Consider the following 22,817-nt stretch of genomic DNA (forward strand, 5'->3'; position numbering starts at 1 on the left):
AGAGATGGAGAACAGATGAGTGGTTAGGGGTCAGGCATGACTGGATATAGTGCATGGCTGTGACTATATAGAGGTAGCTTTGGGGAGATTTTGTGATAAGGGAATAGTTCTGCATCTTGATTGAGGTGGAGGCTGCGTGAATCTACACATGTGATAAAATGGCATAGACACAAACATATACTGTACCCATATGAATTTCCTGGCTTTGACACTGTCCCATAATTATGTAAAATGTAATCACTGGGGAAAACTGGGTGAAGAGCACATGGCACCTTTCTGAACTATCTTTGCAACTTCATGTGAGTCTATAAGCATTTCAAAATAAAAAGTTAAAAAGATGAAAAACAGTGGGTTAGATTTTGTTCCTAAGCTATACAGATTTTCAACAATTGGAATAGGAAAATTACATTTGCAGTATACATAACAGGGAAAATTAATATGCAGAATAAAGAATATACAATTCAACAAGAAAATAACAACTTTTCTTTCTTTTTTTTTTCTTTCTTTTCTTTTTTTTTTTTTTTTTTTAACGGAGTTTCACTGTTGTTGCCCAGGATGGAGTGCAATGGCGCGATCTCGGCTCACCACAACCTCCACCTCCCGGGTTCAAGCAATTCTCTTGCCTCAGCCTCCCGAGTAGCTGGGATTACAGGCATGTGCCACCACAACCAGCTAATTTTGTATTTTTAGTAGAGACGGGGTTTCTCCATGTTGGTCAGTCTGGTCTCAAACTCCTGACCTCAGGTGATCCGCCCACCTCGGACTCCCAAAGTGCTGGGATTACAGGCATGGGTCACCATGCCCAGCAACAACCCATTTTTAAAAATGGAGAAAGGATAAAGTAATTCACAGAGAAATATAGACAATAAAAATATTTTTAAAATTGCTAAATAGTACAGTAATTAAAAAAATTAACTACAGCAAGCATTTTCCCACAGTAACAAAAACATACAAGATGAATATTGTCAAGTATTGACAACATTGTGGAGAAATGTATAGTGACAGACACTGTTGATAAGATACTATATTGGTGAATTAACTTTAAAAGATAATTTGGTGGTTTCTATAAAAAATTTGAATAAGTCCACCATTCCATATCTTAGAATTTATTCTATGGATATACTTATACAGGATCACAAAGATATAAATGGAATGATGTTCACTGCTGTTTAGTTGGTTTTTTTTTAAAAAAAAGGTTTATTGAGGTTTAATTTACACAGCATAACATTAGCTCATTTTAAGTATACAAGTCAATGACTTTCAGTAAATTTAGTCATACAGTCCTTACCAAAACCCAATTTTAGAACATTTCATCACCCCCAAATGATCCTTCACACCCAGTTTCAGTCACTCCCTGTTCTCACCCCTAGCCCTAGGCAACCATTTACTTTTGTCTGTATAGATTTGTAGTTTCTGGACATTTTATATAAGTAATACATTTTAGTTTTAATTGGGGTATGGCCAATACTCAACATCATAAATCATCTTTCACTAATGCTCTAGTACCAGCTATGGATATGATTTAAAATCATGTGCAAATTTAGCTTTAAAACCAAGAATACAGCTTCAATAAGGAGGAGATTAGGGAATATTAAGTGGCATGTGATAGAAATTGATATTAATACATTTACATGTATACTGACTTTATTCAGAATCTGATAAGCGAAATCAGTTAAACTTTGTCACAGAGTAATTCTGTGCAGCTGTTACATTTTTCCTCATCCATAGGGGGATACAAAATTGATCTGTGCATTTTCAAGGCAGGAGGCATTGGTACTTTGACAGAGTTCTATTCTGGCGACAGTATGCCTATTATGCCAAATGTCTAATGTACACCTAATGATTGTATTATACACAGAAAGCTGTTATGCACTGATTACCAACTGCTGTTTATGATCTTTTGAATACATTTTTCTCGTGCAGAAGAAAATGATGGAAAAAAGTCACACGAGGGAGAAAATGGAAAAGAAAGTGATCCATAAACAATGGGGCTCCATATAGCTCTATGTGGCTACATCAAGCCTCATGTGTTTGAGGATCACTGACAAGTTTTAGGAGCATAATGATTTTTTAGGTTTAAAAGCAATAAAGCAAATAGTAGCCTCTGATTTAATATGTACATAGGTGCCAGGGGTGCGGCAACACTTGATACTATGAGTCCAGTGCTGCTTGGGTCTAACGGCAACTGCTGGGCTGACTACACCCAGCCATAAATCATCAATCATCCTAATCAATGAGAGATCAGTTTTCCCATGGGGAAACTGCTGGTTTAAATGTTCAGGGCTGCTTTTTATGTTTGTTATCCAATTATGTCTTCAAATATTTTAGAGATTCAGTAGAAAAGAAAATAAAGGGATTTGGTTCATTTGAGAATGGTAGGCACCAGGAAATTGAGCCACCCTGGTAGGAAATCAAGAAGGCATGGGGTATTCCCAAATGGGACTAGATCCCAAAAGTGCTACTTTCTTTCTACATAGCATTAGAAGGCTACCATTTTGGAAGAAAAGTGAGAAGGCAGTAAGAATAGATGAATCGGTTCCTCAAAAACTTGAACACAGAATTACCACATGATCCTGAAATACCACTCCTAGGTGTATATATAAATATACCCAGAAGAATTGAGAGCAGAGACTCAGATACTTGTACACCAATGTTCCTAGTGGCATTATTCACAAAAACCAAAAGGTAGAAATAATCCTAGTGTTCATCACCAGGTGAATTGATAACCAAAATATGGTATACCCATACTATGAGATATTATTCATTCTTTTTGTTTTTTTAAAGAGCCGGGGTCTCAGTATGTTGCCCAAAGCTGGCCTTGAACTCCTGGGCTCAAGCAATCCTCTTGCTTCAGCCTCCCAAAGTGCTGGGGAAATATTATTCATCCTTAAAAATGAAGGAAATTCAGATACATCTACAACATGAATAAACCTCGAAAATATTATGCTGAGGGAAATAAACCAGACTTAAAAGGAAAAATATTATATAATTTCACTTACATAAGGACCCAGAATAGGCAAATTCAAAGAAGTGAACAATGGTAGTTAGCAGAGGCTGGAGAGTGGGAGGAATAGGTAGTTATTGTTTAATGGATACAGAGTTTCTGTTTGGGCTGATTAAAAAATTCTAGAAATGGATAGTGGTGATAGCTACATAATACTGTGAATGTATTTTTTTTCATTAAGAATATGGAACACTTCATGAATTTACATGTCATCCTTGCACAGGGGCCATGCTAATCTTCTCTGTATCGTTCCAATTTTAGTATATGTGCCGTCAAAGCGAACACATGAATGTATTTAATGTCACTGAAATGGCTAAAATGGAAACTTTCATGCTATGTATATTTTACCACATTTTTTTAAAAGGACAAAAAAGCATAACTGGGCAATAGGAAGATATAACAACAAATGTTAGAATTAAACCTTTTGACAGCTGATAGTCCTGTTTTAACCTTCTCTGGGGTCTTAAGAAATTAGAATGCCAATTCTGGCCATTTGTTTTCCTAGTGGGAGGAAGAAATGAGCTACTTTAACATTCTTTTTTTTCTTTCTTTCTTTTCTTTTTGAGAAAGAATCTCCCTCTGTTGCCCAGGCTGGAGTGCAATGGTGCGATCTTGGCTCACTGCAAACTCCACCTTCCGGGCTCAAGTGATCCTCCCACCTCAGCCCCCTAAGTAGCTGGGACCACAGGTGCACGCCGCCACACCCAGCTAATTTTTCTATTTTTAGTAGAGACAGGGTTTCACCATGTTGCCTAGGCTGTTCTCAAACTCCTGAGCTCAAGTGATTCACGCGCCTCGGCCTCCCAAAGTGTGGGATTACAGGCATGAGCTACCGTGCCCGGCTGCTTTAACATTCTAGATCACAATTAATTTTTTCATTTATTGCTTCAATAAATAATTATTAAAGGCTTGCTATGTGTCAGGCACTGTTCCAGTTGTTAGTAAACAGAAAGAAAATGCTCTTCCCCAGCTTAGTGGAAGAGATATAATAAACAAAGAAATATTTATTTATTTATTCACTTATATTTTATTTTTAATAGAGATGGGGTCTTTATGTAGCCCAGGCTGGTCTCAAACTCTTGGGTTCAAAGGATCCTCCCAAAGTGCTGGTATTACTGCCAAATGTGGTGTGAGCCACCACACTTGGCCATAAACAAGGAAAGCTTTAAATGAGCAAGATAATTTCTGATAGTGAAATGTCCCATGAAAAAAATAAAACAGAGTGACAGGAAGTGGGAGTGAAAGAGGGAAAGATGCTAGTTGTGAGGAGGAAATCGGAAATATCAAGACCAGAATGATGTGAAAGCAGCAGCAGGTCCCAGACCTAAAAGCGTCCATTTCTGTTAGAGGACACACTTACAAAAAGGCCTGATGGTGGGAAATAGATTGGCATTTTCAGGAAACAGAAAGAATGTTCTTGTGATGGATCACAGGGAGAAAAAAGAGACAGCCAGGAGATGAGAATGGAGAATTAGGGCACTATGTGCTATATTGAGAAGTGCCCAAAGGGAACTCATTGGAGGGCTTTAAGCAGTGTAGTGACATGATCCAATTTATGTTTTGAAAGGTAACACTGGCAGCTGCTTGGAGAATGGAATAAGACTGAGTTAAGAATGGAAGCATGGAAAACAGTTAGCATGGAGGTCAGGTTTGAGTCTAAGGCAGGGGTCCCCAACCGTTTTGGCACCAGGGACTGGTTTCATGGAAGACAATCTTTCCACAGACTGGGGCCAGGGGTGGGCGGGCCAGGGGAGATGGTTTTGGGATAAAACTGTTCCGCCTCAGATAATCAGGCATTAGATTCTCATAAGGAGCACTTAACCTAGATCCCTCATGTGTGAGGTTCACAATAGGGTTTCCACTCTGTGAGAATTTAATGCCACTGCTGATCTGACAGGAGGCAGAGCTCAGGCAGTAATGCTCACCAGCTGCTCACCTCCTGCTGTGTGGCCTGGTTTCCAACAGGCCACGGACCAGTACCAACCCAAGGCCCAGGAGTTAAGGACCCCTAGCCTAATGCAATAGTGCAGGTGAGAGATGATAGTAGTTTGGAACAGGGAAGTGGTGATGCTAATGGAAGGAAGTAGAAGAATTAATGGCAACTGAGAATAAAATGTGTCAGGGATATTTCAAAGCACTTTAAAATATCATTTTCTTTAATTTATAATCTGAATTGTGACTGACACCCCTACAGCTTTTTCATAGCATATCAGGTGGTTAATATTTGAAAGTAAGCATACACTTTCATAGGAAGAAAATAAATAATTGGGTGTAGTAAATCTCCAAGGCTATGAGATCTCTTTGCTATACACTATTAATATTAATTAATTTATTTATTTACATTTTTTGAGATGAAGTCTCACTCTGTCGCCCAGGCTGTAGTGCAGTGGTGCGATCTTGGCTCACTACAACCTCCATCTCCCAGGTTCAAGTGATTCTCCTGCCTCAGCCTCCCGAGTAGCTTGGATTACAGGCATCCACCACCACAGCTGGCTAATTTTTGTATTTTTAGTAGAGACAGGGTTTCGCCATGTTGGTGAGTCTGGTCTCGAACTCCTGACCTCAGGTGATCCACTCTTCTTGGCACCCCAAAGTGCTAGGATTACAGGTGTGAACCACTGCACCTGGCCACTTTATTTATTTTTATATAGCAGGTTCACGTAACAATTTGCTATACACTTTAACAGTTCAACCCTAACCAGTGACAATTATATAAATGGCATACATAACTTCTTCAGGAAATATTTGATGAAGAAGAGAATATGCCTAAAGAATTAAATTCTTCTTCAAAGACTTCACCGTCATATTATTCATTCAAATGTGACAGAAGGCGATTCAGTTCCACATGTATTTTGTGTCCAGCTCTACATTGGGTGTTAAAATGCAAAATTAGATAAGCAAGAGACTTTGCTTACAAGGTCTACAGTCTTTGCAGATCATATTTTGTAATGATGATGATGATGATTCAAGGAAGCTTTTACAGGGCAGATTCCCAATTTCCTTCTTTACTACAAGTAAGTCCCTTCATGTTTAGTTTAAAATGCTCTGTTCTCAAAACAGTTGTAAGACAATTCATTCATTCACAAATAAGATTAGGAAAGGTGAATTTTAAAAATGTTAAAAGGATTTAACTCTATTGCAAAAATCTCAGTCGATAATATATTAATGCTCAAAAGGAATGTAGTATGTATACTTATTTTACGTTGTAACTCTTTCTCAAGGCACTCGTTTTAACATTCGTTTAAACAATGTCCTATAGGACCCAGTTTAGGAAGTGTTACTTTACACAGTCTCTTTACCTTACCCTCTGCACCATTCACCTTTTCCTTCGGGACATAATCCAGTCCCCTTCACTCCTTGACCCTTGTGTTAGGGTCTTTCTATTCTTAAGGCTATAGGAGATTCGTTCTTTTTCATGAGTTAGTTTTCTGCTTTTCTGCGAAAGCTTTGCTTCCTAGTAACTAGTTTCTGACTTTTACAAGTTAAATATGACCTACTTGCTGGATTGGTCAATTCTCATTATATTATTGGGCTTCAATAGACTCTCTTCTAGAAGCATATGCTGGATCTATCTCTGTAGGGTTAATATGACCAAGGAAATTCCCATATTTTTCTCCACACTGATTCATGAGGACCATAACCTTTCAGATCAGGAAAAATGTTCTAAGGCACCACTCTCCAAACTTGTCTGTGCTTCCAAGTCATCTGAAGAATTCTGCAATAACACAATTTTCCTGGCCCTATCCCAGGCCTAACAGAATCAGAAAAACACTCCAAAGTGATTCGAATGCAACTAGATCCTAGTCACTCAAATTCAGTTTTATTTCTCCTGCCTTAAATTTAGGAGTAGAGCTAAGTTTATAATAAAGTAACTAATATTTGTTTATTGTTTTATAGATTTAAAAATGTTTTCTTAAATATCTCTAAAACCTCTGAGATGTAGGCTAGGCAGTTATTATAATTTCCATTTAATAAATAAAATCTAGCTGGGTGCGGCGGCTCACACCTGTAATCCCAGCACTTTGGGAGGCCAAGGCAGGTGGATCACGAGGTCAGGAGATCGAGACCATCCCGACCAACATGGTGAAACCCCCGTCTTTACTAAAATGCAAAAAATTAGCCGGGCGTAGTGGCACACGCTTGTAGTCCCAGCTACTCAGGAGGCTGAGGCAGGGGAATCACTTGAACCCGGGAGGCAGAGGTTGCAGTGAGCCGAGATCACGCCACTGCACTCCAGCCTGGCAACAGAGCAAAACTCCGTCCCAATAAATAAATAAATAAATATAAATAAATGAAATCTATAAAATGTCTAAGAGCTCCTGACCAATAGCAATCAAGGCCAAGGTTCCTGACTTTAGTCTTCACAGTCTACCTGTGTCTAATGACAAGCAGTAAGAGTAAGGAATGAAAAATGCTGTGATGAGGCAATGGAAGGAGCACAGAGGTATGATGACAGCACATGGCAAGGGCAGCCAACACAGTGTGGGGATGCCCAGACAAGGCTTCCGACTCAAAGATTGAGTAGATATTAGACATTAGAGAAGAAGATGTTCTCCAGGTTGGAATGATAAACATTTGAGAAAAACCAAGGCAAGATATTGAGAAAGAGTTTGTTTAAGAAACACAAAGAGTTCAGAATGTCTAAAGCAGAGGTTCCAGGGAGGAAAGTGGCAAAAGATGAAGATGAAGTAGTAGACAGGAGCCAGGAAGCAGTGTTAAGATCTTGGAAATATATCTAAGGACAATGGGGAATTATTGAAAGATTCTGAGCAGAAGAGTGGCCTGATGAGGTTTGGTTTTAAGGGTTCACTTTGGGTGAAGGATGGAGAATGGTGTGCAGGAAAGTAAGGCTGGAGGTGAGGAGAACAGTTCAGAGACTCCATGTCAGAATTTCTTAGGAGAGGTGATCATACTTGCACTAGCACAGTGGTGGAGGTGGAGAGAAGAGATAGATGGTGGAGTCTACGCTCCTTGGGCAACAAGGTGGCTAGTGGCACCATTCATTGAGAAAGAGATCAATATGTGAGGAGCTGGTTGGGATGATGTCTAATTTGGACACATTGAAGTGTAAATGTCCATAAAGCAAATACTTAAATATTATGGGTCTGAAGTCCAGGAAGAGAGATAAGGTAAGCGGCAAAGACTTGAGTCAGACATGAATGCCATGCGGTTAGGTGAGATGAGAGTATGAGGAAACTGGGACCTAAGATTAAAGATGTCATGGAGATAATATTATTGGAGCTGGGATAATAACCCAGGTCTTCTGACTGCTATTATAGTGGTCTTAGCAAAAAACTAAAGAGAGAATCCCAGCATAATAGCTGAGAGCTTCAACTCAGAGAGCAGAAAGAGAGCAATCTGAATGCCAACTTGGCCACATATAAGCTAAGTGATATTAGGGAAGTGAACTATTCTCTTTATGCCTTACTTTCTTAAGCTATAATGAGGAGGTAATAACAATATCAGCCTCAAGGATGTTGTAGAGATTAAATGAGGAAGCATATCTAGGCCGGGCATGGTGATTTACAGCTGTAATTCCAGCACTTTGGAAGACCAAGTCTGGCAGATCACTTGAGGTCAGGAGTTCGAGACCAGCCTGGCCAACATGGCAAAACCCTGTCTCTAGTAAAAATAAAAAAATTATCTGGGCATGGTGGCTCCCAGCTACTCGGGAGGCTGAGGCATGAAAATGCTTGAACCTGGGAGGCAGAGGTTGCAGTGAGGCGGGATTGTGTCACTGCACTCCAGCCTGGGTGACAAAGTGAAACTGTGTCTCAAAAAATAAAAAAATGTTTTAAAAAAGAAAGCATATTTAAAGCATCCAGTTTAGTGTCTGACATATAGTAGGGAATCAATAAATGGTAGTTCTTACTATGATAGTCAATAAACAAAAAGTTTCTTTGAAGATTGCTACATATAGATCATGTTGGATAATATTGATTTTAATATTTTAATTTAAATTAGTTAACTTGTCACTTTTAATTTTTACTTAAAAGGTTAATATTAATTTACACAAATTGTCACTTTTCCTTTAAGCAGTAGTTGTACTATTGGGGATTGTTTGACCAAACATCAAAGTTGATGTGGCCAGAGATACAATTTGTGTTCTATTTTAGAGTAGTTCTGCCTAAAGCTGGGAAAGACATAAGAACCACCAACAAAGTCACCCTTATTTACATTAAGGGCTATTGGTATTATACATAAAAATTATATATATGATGTGCAGGTAAGTAAGGCTGGAGGTGAGGAGAACAGTTCAGAAACTCTGTGTCAGAATTTCTTAGGAGAGGTGATCATGCTTGCACTAGCACGGCATTATAAAAATGGTCAATTTCTCTATAAAGAGTTAAGTATCATGTTTGGAAGGAAAATTGCCTACAAGCATGGGCAGTACTGTTTAATCTCTCTTGGGGAAGAAAGGTCCGATATAGAAAGAACATAATAAATATGCTAAGTTTATACAATATGTGCTCAGTGATAAATATTCTAAGCATGTACTTTGATAATTCTCTCATCAGAGCAGCCTTGTTACCACCACCATCAGCAGATACTGATAATTAATCAACTGAAATGAATAAACAAATCTGTTATACATGAATGATGATTATGTCTCTTTCAGTTGTGAAGGCTTTTCATAACTTATTCATGCCAATGTTATGAAGACTTTTCCCTTAGGGAACAAAATTTCCTTTTGGGTGAAACCTCTTTTTATATTGTTTTTGGCAATCAGTGGTATTTCAGCCATATGCAGTGGCTGTAGCTTATGGTAGGGAACATATGGGGGTTCTGGGGTATTCTTTCATTTCATTCCCAAGAGGGAGAGAGTGGGCGCCTTACTCTGTTTCATGTACATTTACAATCTTGCTAGAAGAGTAGGGATGGTTCTCCCTGATCTGCGCTTATGGAAATGGACATGACGGCTATCTTTTCCAGATAAAAGCAGACAGCTCTACTGATAAACTGCTGTATAGGCTGCTTTGCAGACTATATATGTAGACATTTACCACTATGATTAAGGAATGGGAAAAGAAAGTAGATATGCCAGGCAAGAACAGGTCTCAGGCCGGTCATGAAGAAAAGAGCATCCACCAAATAGACAAAATATGTGATATACTCTAATCAGTTCCTAATACAGCACTTATTCTTATATTAAAGATAATTATCCACAGATATCTTGCAATTTTTTTGCATCATATGTATAGAAGCTCGGATGGCCTTTACTCCAAATTATCTTATCAGGATGTTTACATAACAAATAGCCTTGGACACTCCTGAATAGGACAGCATTCTTAATGTCCACTATAAAAAATTCAGGTTCCCTATATTCAGAGTTCCTCTCCTGTGTTGTGACCTCTTGCATGTACAGGTATCACCTGTTCCTCTTTCTGTCATCCTGTGGGAATTGGGGCTTGAAGAACCCAAGGTGATATTCTGGTTGTTGATATTGCTGTGAGTAATAAACTGTGCTTTGTCTCTGACCCAGGCATCTCACGTCTCATGTCCCTGTGAGCATCCATGAAAATTGTGAGTTCGCAGCTAGGTAGGTAGGTTAAAATCTCAGACCTCTTACAATTCTTAACACCAGATTTCAGTTTGTCTAGTATTTGTTTTGAGTTATTTTAACATTTAATGTTCTTTCGCTTAAAAATTTGCCTTTGTGGTTCATTCCTTCTAAAATGAAATTTAAGATAGAAAATAGACCTATAGTCAGTACAAAGGGAATATATTTCTGAAAGTGATATTAAGTAGTCATAACATGTTCTAAATTATCTACAGTATGGAAAATTAGAAAATTCTTGCCTATACTTAAATGGCAAAAATATAAAGAATGAAAAAAATGGAATAATATTTTCCTAATGAGTCAACATAAAATTTCATAGTAGAAAGATAGCTTAAAAATCAGTTGCTTAAACTCTCTGCCTCCATTAAAAAAAATAAGCCATCTGAGAACTAACTCACATTGAGTTCCTTTGCATTCTCCGTAATGGCTTTTATAAACTTCTTCCACTTTCCTTAAAAACTCAGAACACATTTGGTGTACAAATGTATTCATCACATTTTACTTATGATAGATAAAAAATGATAAGTGTCTTAATCACCCATTCATTAGAGAATGGTTGAAGTGTTGGAAAATTCTTATGATATAATATTAGCTAGCCATTCATAATTATCTTGTTCAAGAATAATGATATAATAAAATACTTATGACACATTGTTAAGTGAAACTGTAAGAACTAAGAATTGGATATTTCAGTAATAGAACATATCACTATAATACACATTCATGTCAATAAAGAAAATAACTAGAAAAATTACTTTAAAACATTAAATTAGGTATAACTGAGTTCTGGGAGTTCAGATAATTTTATTTTTCTTCTTTGCTGTCTTCTTTCTGTGTTGCCAAAAGTCTTTTTATCAGAAATTTTTTAAATTATCCCTTTTGCAATAAAACCAAAATTCTATACTTAAATAAGTAACTTACACTAAAGTGGAGAGGCTCAATCTTTGTTTAATCCACGATGGGTCTCATTTCAGCCTTTTCCTTTCCCATTTGTAACTCTGTTCTCCACCAGTGAGAAACTACACTGTGCAATGCAGTTTTGAAGAGTGGGGTGGGGTTATAGAATCTGATCTGCTCCCTCAGCCTCCTACTCCATCCTGCCCCTCCAACCCAATTCATCATACCTGAGCCTCGTGTTAAGTCACATAACCTGAAAATCCCTACAATTTTTACCTCTGGTAATTCCAGTTAGTGCCCTGGCATTATGGAATGTTTCTTAGCCTGCTGCCTAATGGTGCAATTGAATCCAAACTAGAGATAAATTAGGAAAAATGCTTTCTTGACTCACTCCCATCTCCATCAAGCTCCTCCTATATGAACTCCTCCACCCTCTCTCTCTCTCTACACACACATACACACACACACACACATACACACACACCCCTCTAGCTCTAGATCAGCACCATCCAACAGCAAAATATTGTAAGCCGATAAGTAATTTAAGATTTTTCTAGTAGCCACATTAAAAATATTAAAAGTGATGCAATTAATTTTAAGATATATTTTATTTAACCCAACATGTCTAAAATATTGCTGTTTCAAAATGCAGTCAATATAAATGTATTTAATGAGTTATTTTACATTCTTTTTTTATATTAATCTTTAAAATTCAATATTTGTTTTATGTTTTCAGCACACCTCAAATCACAGTGGCCACATTTCAAATGCTCAGTGGCCACATGTAGAGAGTAATTATAGTATTGGACAGAACTGTCTGGAGAAATATTTTCTCTTCACTACTTCTGTTCCATGTCCCCATAGCCTTGGACTTCTAAAAATGTGAATGCCTAGTGGTGGCTTTTTGAGCTGGCTCCACCAGGAGAACTGTTTACCTTTAACCAAGGGCTTTGGGGGAAATTGCCTGCCACAGATTGTGACACCCAGAATGAGGGACATTGGTAACTTTTGTTGTTCTACCACATGCAGCGGGCAGTCACCTACCTATCTGGCTTATGAGTCCAACCAGGGTAAACAGGACTGAGCAGAGGTCTGCCCCCTTATGAAAAGACACTTTGCAACTTCAGGGCAGGGCCATTGCTGTCCTTAATACATACCACCTCGCCCCCAAAGTGAATGACTTCCTATTCTACATCATGCCTGAATTTGGCTGGCTATCTAAGTGAATCAGGAGAAGAAAATAGAATGTTAGTTATTTATCTGAGCCTCTTCAAAATCAACTGCAGTCATTTCATTGGTGAAGAAACTGAGCTTTGGAGAGGAGAAATGATTTGCCCACAGTTAGACAGCTGCCAGAACTGGATTGGAACTAGAATCAGGTCAGTTCATTCCATCAAGTCTCAAGTCACTTCTGACAATGTTGACAGAGCTAATGATTCACGTCATTTACCAATAGAAAGTCACAGGACCTACTCCAGGAGTACAGGTCACTCACCTTCACCACCTAGCCCCAATCAGGCTTTCCAATGTCGTCTCCTGACAGCAAAGCTAAGTAAACAACCAACCAAAAGTAATTACTCACTGTGATAAGTGCTAAAAAGGTCAGAAATGGGATGCAGAGATAATGACAAGGAGGTTCCTGCTTTAGAAAGGGCAGTCAGAGAAGGCATTCCTGAGGACCTGAAGGATGAGAAAGATGATGTAGAGAGAGGCTGATGGGGCTCCAGGCTGAGGGGCTGGCAAGTGCGGAACCCCGGGACCAGGAAGGGATTGGCCTGCTGAGGAACTGGAGGAACAGAAGTAAGGGACAGGAGGGCCTGAGAGGCAGCTGGGGTCACATTATGCGGAGTCTTGTAGAAGGGAGCTGGACATTCAGCTAGACTTTTCTTTCCTCTGTCTCTCTCTCTCTCTCTCTTTTTTTTGAGATGGAGTCTCACTCTGCTGCCCAGGCTGGAGTGCAGTGGCGCGATCTCCGCTCACTGCAACCTCCGCCTCCTGGGTTCAAGCGATTCTCCTGCCTCAGCCTCCTGAGTAGCTGGGACTACAGGCCTGCATCACCATGCCCGGCTAATTTTTGTATTTTTAGTGGAGACGGGCTTTTACCATGTTGGCCAGGGTGGTCTCAAACTCCTGAACTCAGATGATTCGCTCACCTCGGCCTCCCAAAGTGCTGAGATTACAGGTGTGAGCCCCCGCACCTGGCCAGTCTCTTTATGTTTAATTTTTAATAAAAAATATGAAACTCTTTGTGGATTGCCTATCATCCTTGGGCAGGGGCCATGCTAATCTTCTCAGTATTATTCCAATTTTAGTATATGTGCTGCCAAAGCGAGCACCCTCTGTCTCTTTTGATATAATGGTGAGTTTCATTTCAATCTTAAATTTTGCTGTTTCGAGATCTTCTTTGTTGCATTGCAACCTAAAAAGAATTAGCTCTGCCACCTGCAAGAGTCATTGGAGACTGGATGTGCTACCTCCATTTCTAGCAGTGGGTCCTTAATGGACTCAGGCAGTAGCAGCAGGAAATAAACGAATGTGCTGCAAAGGCTAGCAACCCTGGGGCTGGAGTTGTGATTGTATCCAACTGACAAACAAGTTCAGACATGAATAGTTTGGCCCAGTATCTTCAAATTGGAAAGCTATAGCTAACACTAATAGTTTGTTCTTAAATACTCAAGTGCTTTCATGTTCTCTACTTTATCCGAGTTTAAATTTCCAGCTTCAAAAGTAGATTTTTCCACTTCTAAAATGGATCCATCTCCCTCCCTTTCTCTGCCCTCCTCCCCTTTCTGCTTTAGAAAGATCCTGGGAAAGCAAGCCTAGGTGTAAATGATCTTCATCTGTGTAGCAGAATACTAGAAGGTTAGCTGGAAGGCATCTTAAGAAACAGTAGTTCTGACCTTCTCATTCTAGTATTATTAGTAGTATTTATAATAGATTCCTATGCATCAGATGATTTATGTACATTTAATATCACAGCAACTTTGCAAAATGGATTTTTTAAAATCTCTGTTTAACAAATCAGAAGACTGAGGCTCAGAGAAGTTAATAACTGACCAAAGGTTGCATAGCCATAAATAGCAGAGGTGGGCCTCAGATAAAAATCTGTCTGATTTCTAATTCACCATGCTAGCTTAGGTTATTTAGACAGACTGACAGAGGTTGATGGGGAAACAATAAGAGCCAGTCTCTCTCTCTCTCTCTCTCTCTTTCTATCTCTCTCTCCCTTTCTCTTTTAACATCATGATTAATTGTAAAGGAGAATATGAAAGATAGAAATAATATTTGAATACAATGTTTTTTATAAAAACACAGGTCTCCTTCCTTAAACCCGTTTTGGTAAGATTATTTTACTTAACACTTAATTTCTTAAAATTTTGTAGGACTTGTGATAAAATTTCAGGAATTCTTACAAAAGGAACTGCTATACTTGAAAGAAATGTCCCTTGCTGTGAGATGGCCGGGGTCCAAGAGCTCACTGTGTACATCTCTGGCTGCTGCTCCTTCTTCTTGGTCACATGATGGGCTGCTGAAGCACCTGCCAGTTCTGATATATGCCTCTGAGTGCACTGAGAAACCAGGGTGGCCTAAGCTTGATTTGTTACTGCCTTGAGTGGTATTGCTGGGCCCAAGGACCTTAGCCAGATTCGTAAACACAGACTTGGGCTTGATGCAAGACCAAGGGGGATTCTGGTTCTGGGCCAAAGAAACTGGGTTTGACCTCTTTAAAGACTTTTGATGTAATTCCCCGGAGGAGTCAGTTTTACTTTACTGGTCTCATATAGGACTGTGGTTAAACCAAATATTCTACTCAAAGAATGAATACTTCGCTATGGACATTGGCAACATTTTCAGGACAAGGTGTGTTAGGCAAAATAATGGCTTCCCAAATATGTCCATGTCCCAATCCCTGGAACCTATGAATATACTACATGGCAAAAGAGAATTCAGATAGCAGATATATTTAAAGTTGCTAATTGTTATGGGTTGAATTTTGTCCTCCTAAAATTCCTATGTTGAAGTTCTAACCCCTCAGTACTTTGAAAGGTAACTGTATTTGGAGATAGAGTTTTCACAGAGGTAATTAAGTTAAAATGAGGTCATTAAGATGGGTCCTAATCCAATATGACTGGTGTCCTTATATGCAAAGACTAGGACACAGATATGCACAGAGAGAAGACACAGGGAGAAGATGGCCATCTGCAAGCCCAGAAGAGAGGCCTCAGGAGGAAGCAACCCTGCTGACACTTCACCTCAGACTCTAGCCTCCAGAAATGTGAGACAGTGAATTTTTGTTGTGTAAGCCATCTGGTCTCTGGTATTTTATTTTGGCAGTTCTAGCAAACTAATACACAAATCAACTGACCCTAATATTGAGAGGCTATCCTGGATTATCAGGGTGAGCCTAATGCAATCATGTGGATCCTTAGATGTGGAAGAGGGAGGCACAAGATGAGATGAGAGTGATGTGATATGAGAACTAGACTCTCTGCTGCTAGCTTTGAAGATGGAGAAAGTGGGTGAAGAACCAAGGAATGTAGATAGACTCTGGAAACTGAAAAGGGGAGGGAAAGGGATTCTCTCCTTGAGCCTCCAGAAAGCAACACAGCCCTGCTCTGCTCTCAGGAACTAGCTGTTTAAGTGTTTGCTCTCAGAGCATTTTATCTCAAAGCTTTGGGGATTTGTTTTCAGTTACACTTTCCCAAGGTGTCTTATGTTTCCTCATCCTGACTCACTTCCTACCTCCCCTTCCCTCCCTCTTAACTCTAAAATTTTGGCATAGCTCTCTCCTTTGGATCTACTAGGAAGCTAGGTCATATTCATTTCTGATCTACCTTTACTCCATTCTTAGGGAAGTCTTGTCATATGTGATCTGACACTCAGCAGGATTCCACACCCAAATGAATGCAACAGACAGCCTCTCTGTGTCCTTCTGTTGCAGAGTCTCAGTTGTAAGGTCAGAATTTGGGAGCTTTTTACTCACATGGTGCTCCTTTAGCTCTGTCACACCATGTCCTTTACCAGCCCTGGCATTACCTTTGCAAACTGCAATCCACACAAGGAATCATTATTGCAATCCGTAGTTAGTTGTCTAAAATTTCCAGTCAATGATGTGCTTGGCAAGCATTGTTGCTGGATATCCTTTCTAGCAATCTAATCTGGGGAGCACGCTGGTAGTAGTAATGGTGCCTTTGTTTTTTTGTTTGTTTTAAATGAAGTTGAAGAGAATAAGATAGCTTAAGAGTATGGTCAAAGTGCATCTACAAGGCACAGGTATTCTGGAAAAGGTGAAAGCTCAGAGCGGGCCATGTTAGTCACTCTTCTGAACTCCCACGGCTTGGGCTCATGCTTAAGCTGTGTGCCTTGTTTGCATATAGCATTCCCCATGATTTGAGTTGGCTGCTTTCCCAGCTGACAAGGTTGGCATATGGTGCTATAAAACACAGGTGGCTTTGGGGCCTGTACTGGTTTCTCAGGGCAGTTTTAACAGAGTAGCACAAACTGGGTGCCCTCACACAACAGAAATTTATTCTCTAACAGTTTTGGAGGATAGAAGTCGCAAACTGAGTTGTCAGCAGGGCCATGATCCCTCTGAGACTCTGGGTAGCATCCTTTCTTGCCTCCTGCTAACTTCTTGGGGGGGGGGGGTTGTTGATTCCTGGCATTCCTTGGCTTGCAGCTGCACCCCTCTAACCTCTGCCTTTGTTAACACACGGGACTCTCCCAGAGTATCTCTGTGTCTTCTTACAAAAACACCAGTTTATATTGGATTAAGGACCCACCCTATTCTAGTGTGAAATCAACTAATTACAACTTTAATTTCCAAATAAGATCACAATTGGAGGCTGGTATGGTTTGGCTATGTCCCCCCCTAAATCTCATTTTGAATTGTAGTTCCCATAATCCCCACATGTTGTGGGAGGGACCCAGTGGGAGGTAACCGAATCATGGGGGCAGTTACCCCCATGCTGCTGTTCTCATGATAATGAGTGAGTTCTCATGAGATCTGATGGTTTTATAAGGGGCTTTTCCCCTTTGCTCAGCACTTCTCCTTCCTGCCACCACGTGAAGGACATGTTTGCTTCCCCTTCTGTCATGATTGTAAGTTTCCTGAGGCCTCTCCAGCCATGCTGAACTGAGAGTCAACTAAACCTCTTTCCTTTATAAATTACCCAGTCTTGGGTATATCATTATTAGTAGCATGAGAACAAACTAACACATAGGTACTGGGGGGTTAAGACTTTTGGATGACACAATTTGATCCATAACAGGGCCTTTTCAGTCAAAATTCAGTGCCAGCTATTGTTAATGGTAGGAAAGAGGGTAATCTGGGAATAGTGAAGAGGGACAAATACCAGGAGGGCATGTAAGCCTGTAATGATAACAAAAAATGGAAGATGCCCAGCCAGTTCATACTTTATCTTCTTAGATGATGTTTCACATCATGCTATTATTTACAGGTGAAACGGAACCCAGGGAGCATCTTTGACTCCTTTATTTCTAGGTTCATGACAGTTTAACATTTTTAAAATTTCATATTTTGAGGAATTCTAGAATGAAGAGGGGAGCTTAATCAACTAAGTATGACTCCAAATGTAAATTGAAATATACTTTTACAATATGTATCCATAGTGTGGTAGGTTTGGTAGACTGAATGATAGCCCCCCTAAATCTGTCCATGTCCTGATCCTAATCCCTAGAGATTCTGAATGGTACTTTATGCAGTACAGACTTGGCAGATGTGATCAAATTAAGTATCTGGAGGTGGAGAGAGTACTTTGGATTATCTAGGTGGGCTCTAAATGCAATCACACATGTCCTTATAAAAAGGAGGTAGAGGAAAGTTACAGACAGACAGAAGAGGCCATGTGATAAAAGCAGAGTCAGAGATATGGTGCTATGCCCATTGGCTCTGAAGGTGAAGAAGAGTGCCATGAGCCCTTAGACACAACAAAGAAACATCATTCTCCTGTAAAGCCTCTGAGAGAGAACAGTCCGGCTGACACCTTGATTTTAGCCCCAAAAGACTCACTTCGGACATCTGGCCTTCATAATGGTAAGAGAACAAATTTCTATTGTTTTAAGCTACCATGTTTGTGGTAATTTGTTATGGCAGCCACAGGAAACTAACACAGAGTATAATTCATCGTTTTAAATGCAAAAACATGGTCAGGTGGGTGGTTCATGCCTATAATTTCGGCACTTTGAGAGGCCAAGGTGGGTGGATCGCTTGAGTCCAGTAGTTCAAGACCAGGCTGGGCAACCTGATGAAACCCCATCTCTACCAAAAGATACAAAAATTAGCTGGGCATGGTGGTGTGTGCCTGTGGTCCCAGCAACTTGGGAGGCTGAAATGGGAGGATCAATTGAGCCCCAGAGATCAAGGCTGCAGTGAGCTGAGATCACGCTATTGTACTCCAACTTGGGCAACAGAGTCTTAAAAATAAATACATAAACAAAATAGGCCAGGCGCAATGACTCATGCCTGTAGTCCCAGCACTTTAGGAAGCTGAGGCAGGAGGATTGCTTGAGCCCAGGAGTCTGAGACCAGCCTGGGCAACATGGCAAAACCCCATCTCTACCAAAAAATATAAATTTAGATGGGTATGGCAGCACATGCCTGTGGTTCCAACTACTTGGGAGGCTGAGGTGAGAGGATCCTTTGAGCCCAAGAGGAGGAGGTTGCAATGAGCTGAGATCACGCCACTGCACTCCAGCCTGGGCAACAGGGTGAGACCCTGTCTCAAGAAATACAAAAACAAAAAATAAAGTAAAATAAATATGTCTTGATACACACACATAAGCACAGCAAGACATGAAAAAATACAGTAGAATGTTAACAATGGCTAACTCTATTGATAGGATTATCAGTGATTTTTTGGCCATTACTATGATCTTCTGAATTTTCAAAAATGTCAAAAAGAAGTATAATGGACTCATGATTCTTTTTCTATTAAAAAAATTAATGGAATATTGTTTAACTTTGAAGAGGAAGGAAATTTTGACACATGCTATCACATGTATGAAGGTTGAAGACATTATGCTACAAAACACAAATACCATATGATTCCATTTATTATGTACCTAGAGTAGTCAGATTTATAGGAGCAAAGTAGAATGGTGGTTGTCAGGGGGTTGGGAGATGGAGTGGTTGTTTAATGAGTACAGAGTTTCAGTTTTGCAAGATGAAAAGAGTTCTGGAGATTGGCTGCACAACAATGTGAAAGTATTTCACTACTAAACTGTACATTTAAAAATGGTCAAGATGGTACATTTTATGTATATTTTATTACATTAAAATTTTTTTGTTTCATTTACATTATAAAAGGAGAGCTTTAGTGATGCCCTTAAAAATAAATATGTGGTACACGATGTAATTTTGTTCTTTACATGAGGTTGTATTTTCTCACCTCCTTTTACACTCCCCTTGTGGCAGCTGGGGCCATCCTCCACAGGAACTTCAGACTTGTCCTCTTGTCATAATTTTCTCTAACAATTCTCCTGGTTTCCCTTTTGTCTTTTTTTTTTTTTTACTTTTTGCTGATCTTTCTTCTCTGCCTATGAACATGGTCAAGTCTTCTGGGCTTTGTTGAACCTTTTGAGAGTAGGTTAAATAGTTGCTTCTTTCTGTAATGCTTCTTTCTTAAGCTTCTATAACATAATTTGTATGTTGAACATACATTCTCCTTACAGACAGACTCACACACCTCAAAATACTCCTCTTGAATTACCAATCTCCGGTGTTTTTCCAGACACCCATACCACAAGTCTATGTGCAATATGGCACAACTCCCTTTTTCCCTCCCAACCCCACTAATTTTACCTTCTATGTATTCCTCTGGTCCTAGCCCATCCCCAGCCTGTCTCGTCTGGACATCCCGGTAGTTCAGTTGGAACCCATCCTCCATACTGCAAGCAGTGTTTTAGTCCATTTTGTGTTGCTGTAAGGGAATTCCTGAGACTAGAAGAACAGGACAGAAATGTATTTCTCACAGTTCTAGACGCTAGGAAGTCCAAGATCAAAGTGCTGGCAGGTTATGGACTGGTCTCTCTGCTTCCAAGATGGCTCTTTGAATGCTGTGTCCTTCAAAGGTGAGGAATGCTATGTTCTTATATGGCAAAAGAGCAGAAGAGCAAGAGGGAGTGAACCCACTCCCCAAATCTCTTTTTATGGCAGCATTAATCCATTTATGAGGGCAGAGCCCTTGTGACGAAAATACCTCCCCAAGGACCCAACCTTCCAACACTGATGCATTAGAGATTGTATCCAACACATCAATTTTGGGGGGCACATTCAGACCATAGAGAGATCTTTCTATATCGAAAACCTAGCCAGGCTGCTTCCTGACTTAAAACCCTTCAGTTAAGGTGCATACCCTTCAGCAAGGTGCCTAAGACCCACCATGACACAGCCCCTACCTGCTGGGCCAGACTCCTTCCACCAGTCCTGCCACTGCCCCAGTCCCATAGCTCAAGACCAAGTTACCTTTTGATATGGTTTGACCATGTCACTACCCAAATCTCATCTTAAATCGTAGTTCCCATAATCCCCACGTCATGGGAAGGACCCCGTGAGAGGCAACGGAATCATGGGGGCGGTTACTCCCATGCTGTTCTTGTGATAGTGAGTTCTTAGGAGATCTGATGGTTTTACAAGGGGCTTTCCCCCCTTTGCTTGGCACTCATTCTCTCTCCTGCGACCCTGTGAAGAGGTGCCTTCCACCACAACTGTAAGTTTCCTGAGGTCTCCCAAACCATGCGAAACTGAGTCAATTAAATCTCTTTTTCTTTATAAATTACCCAGTCTCAGGTATTTCTTCATAGCAGCGTGAGAATTTTCAGTATTCTTATTGTGCACTGGGAACAGTCTGCTGCCTTAACAGGTTATACTGAAGTAAACATTTATGTGTCTCTTTCCCAACAGCCCTGAAGCTCTTTAACGGTTGGAACCAGCTCTTAAGTCATTTCAGGGTTTCCAGCACCAAGCACAGTGCCTAGCACATAGTAGGAAGGCACTCGATCAATGTTAATGAATTAAACTGATTAGTAATAAGTGCTTTTTGCTGACATATTACATCCACAACCTACAATACATTAAAAGTCCTTTTCCCTGATCACCACTGTCTTATAAATTTTGATTACAAGGACAGAAGAATGAAATCCTGATGAAGAGGAATAAGGCCTGGAGGTCATATAAGCAAATTTTCATTAAAATGCTGGTTTATTTATTTTAGTAGGTCCTATTTGGGGGAAGTCTTTTGACCCGGGCCTTTTGACTTCTACCGTTTTAACAGGTAGGGATGAAATGGGAGTAGTTCCATGAATATACGTTTTGCACTACATTCACCTGTTGGGTTCCTAAGAGTTTACCGATTTTGATCTAAAAGTAGGCGTGCCAGCAATATTTGCAATCTCGCCTTCTAAGTCAATGCTTTTGGATCAAAGTCTTTTTGGATCCAGTGTAAAGTGGAGCCCCTTCAAAGGGAACGCACAGGGGAAAAAATATCCAGCAAAGTATGTGTCCTAGTGGGGTTCTCAACTTCCCCAGGCTGTGCACCATCTATCGTTACTTGCCCCTCCCATCGGTCCGAGGGCCCAGTAGTCCCTGGTATCAGCAGAAGCCAGCAGCTTCCCTGGTGGGGCCACCTGTCCTCAGGTGACGGGCTTGCACACGGCCAAGGTACCTCTACCCACGCCGCAGAGGCCGCCACTGCTGGACAGCGCAGTGGGGGTCACGTGTCCCTGTCCCGCCACTGCCCCAGGCTCTGAGCCCTCCCCGGCTGCAGGGCAGAGGCCGCTGGATCACGCGCACCCCGGCGGCCAAGGCTGGGCCCAGCCAATGGGCGGGCAGCATCCGCATGACCCGCGCCGACGGGAGGGCGTGGGGAGGCAGGCCAGGCGCGCACGCTGCCGGGCCGTATCGCCGCCCCCACCGCCGCCGCCAGGACTGGAAGTGAGCTGCCGGGGCCCCAAACGCCAGCCAGCCAGTGAGTGGGTCCCGCAGTCGCCCGCAACCGGGGCCAATCATGGCGGCCGCCAAGGTAACCGCGGGCCCGAGGCCGGGGGGAGCGCGTCTGCCGGATCAGCCTGGGGGTGCGAGAGGCTCGGGCGCTCACGTGTCTGGGTTGCTGCCACAGGCGGAGCAAAATGGGGTGCCGGGCAGCCGTTCCACCTTGCAGCTGCGGGAGGGAGGGGGCCACTCCTCCCGGGCAGCACAGGCAGCCGGTGCAGAGACCGAGGCCCTACCTCGCAGCGGAAACTTTGCGGGCCGGACACTCCCACTTGGCCTGGGAGGGAAGTTGGTGCCTGACGGGGCTGAGCCAGGGCCGACGAGGAGGAGCGGGCGTGATTGGG

General features: G+C 41.1%; 1 protein-coding gene, 1 long non-coding RNA gene and 2 other non-coding genes across 5 annotated transcripts in view; 1 reads left to right on the forward strand and 3 right to left on the reverse strand.

Annotated features, from left to right (window-relative positions):
- Window positions 1–3,182: 3,182 nt before the first annotated feature.
- On the reverse strand, window positions 3,183–3,289 carry LOC112134551 (U6 spliceosomal RNA). The gene has a single exon (XR_002915952.1). It is a non-coding gene; the product is annotated as a U6 spliceosomal RNA (small nuclear RNA).
- Window positions 3,290–13,691: 10,402 nt separating this feature from the next.
- Window positions 13,692–13,798, reverse strand: LOC112134554 (U6 spliceosomal RNA). The gene has a single exon (XR_002915955.2). It is a non-coding gene; the product is annotated as a U6 spliceosomal RNA (small nuclear RNA).
- A 6,161-nt stretch (window positions 13,799–19,959) lies between these two features.
- LOC129060401 (uncharacterized) lies at window positions 19,960–22,153 on the reverse strand. The gene is made up of 2 exons (XR_008527088.2): window positions 20,287–22,153; window positions 19,960–20,058 (listed from the first exon to the last, which is right to left on the reverse strand). It is a non-coding gene; the product is annotated as an uncharacterized LOC129060401 (long non-coding RNA).
- Window positions 22,154–22,219: 66 nt separating this feature from the next.
- The window catches only part of SLC25A13 (solute carrier family 25 member 13), a 206,446-nt gene continuing 205,848 nt past the window's right edge, over window positions 22,220–22,817 (forward strand). Inside the window, exon 1 of one of the 2 annotated variants that reach the window (XM_024249984.3) lies at window positions 22,220–22,504. In XM_024249984.3, coding sequence (XP_024105752.1) covers window positions 22,490–22,504 — 15 coding nt within the window. In that variant the 5' untranslated portion in view covers window positions 22,220–22,489. The remainder of the gene's footprint in view (window positions 22,505–22,817) is intronic. The other variant, XM_024249983.3, reaches the window with a different exon arrangement.

This window comes from Pongo abelii, chromosome 6, assembly GCF_028885655.2.
Source record: "Pongo abelii isolate AG06213 chromosome 6, NHGRI_mPonAbe1-v2.0_pri, whole genome shotgun sequence".
NCBI lineage: Eukaryota > Metazoa > Chordata > Mammalia > Primates > Hominidae > Pongo > Pongo abelii.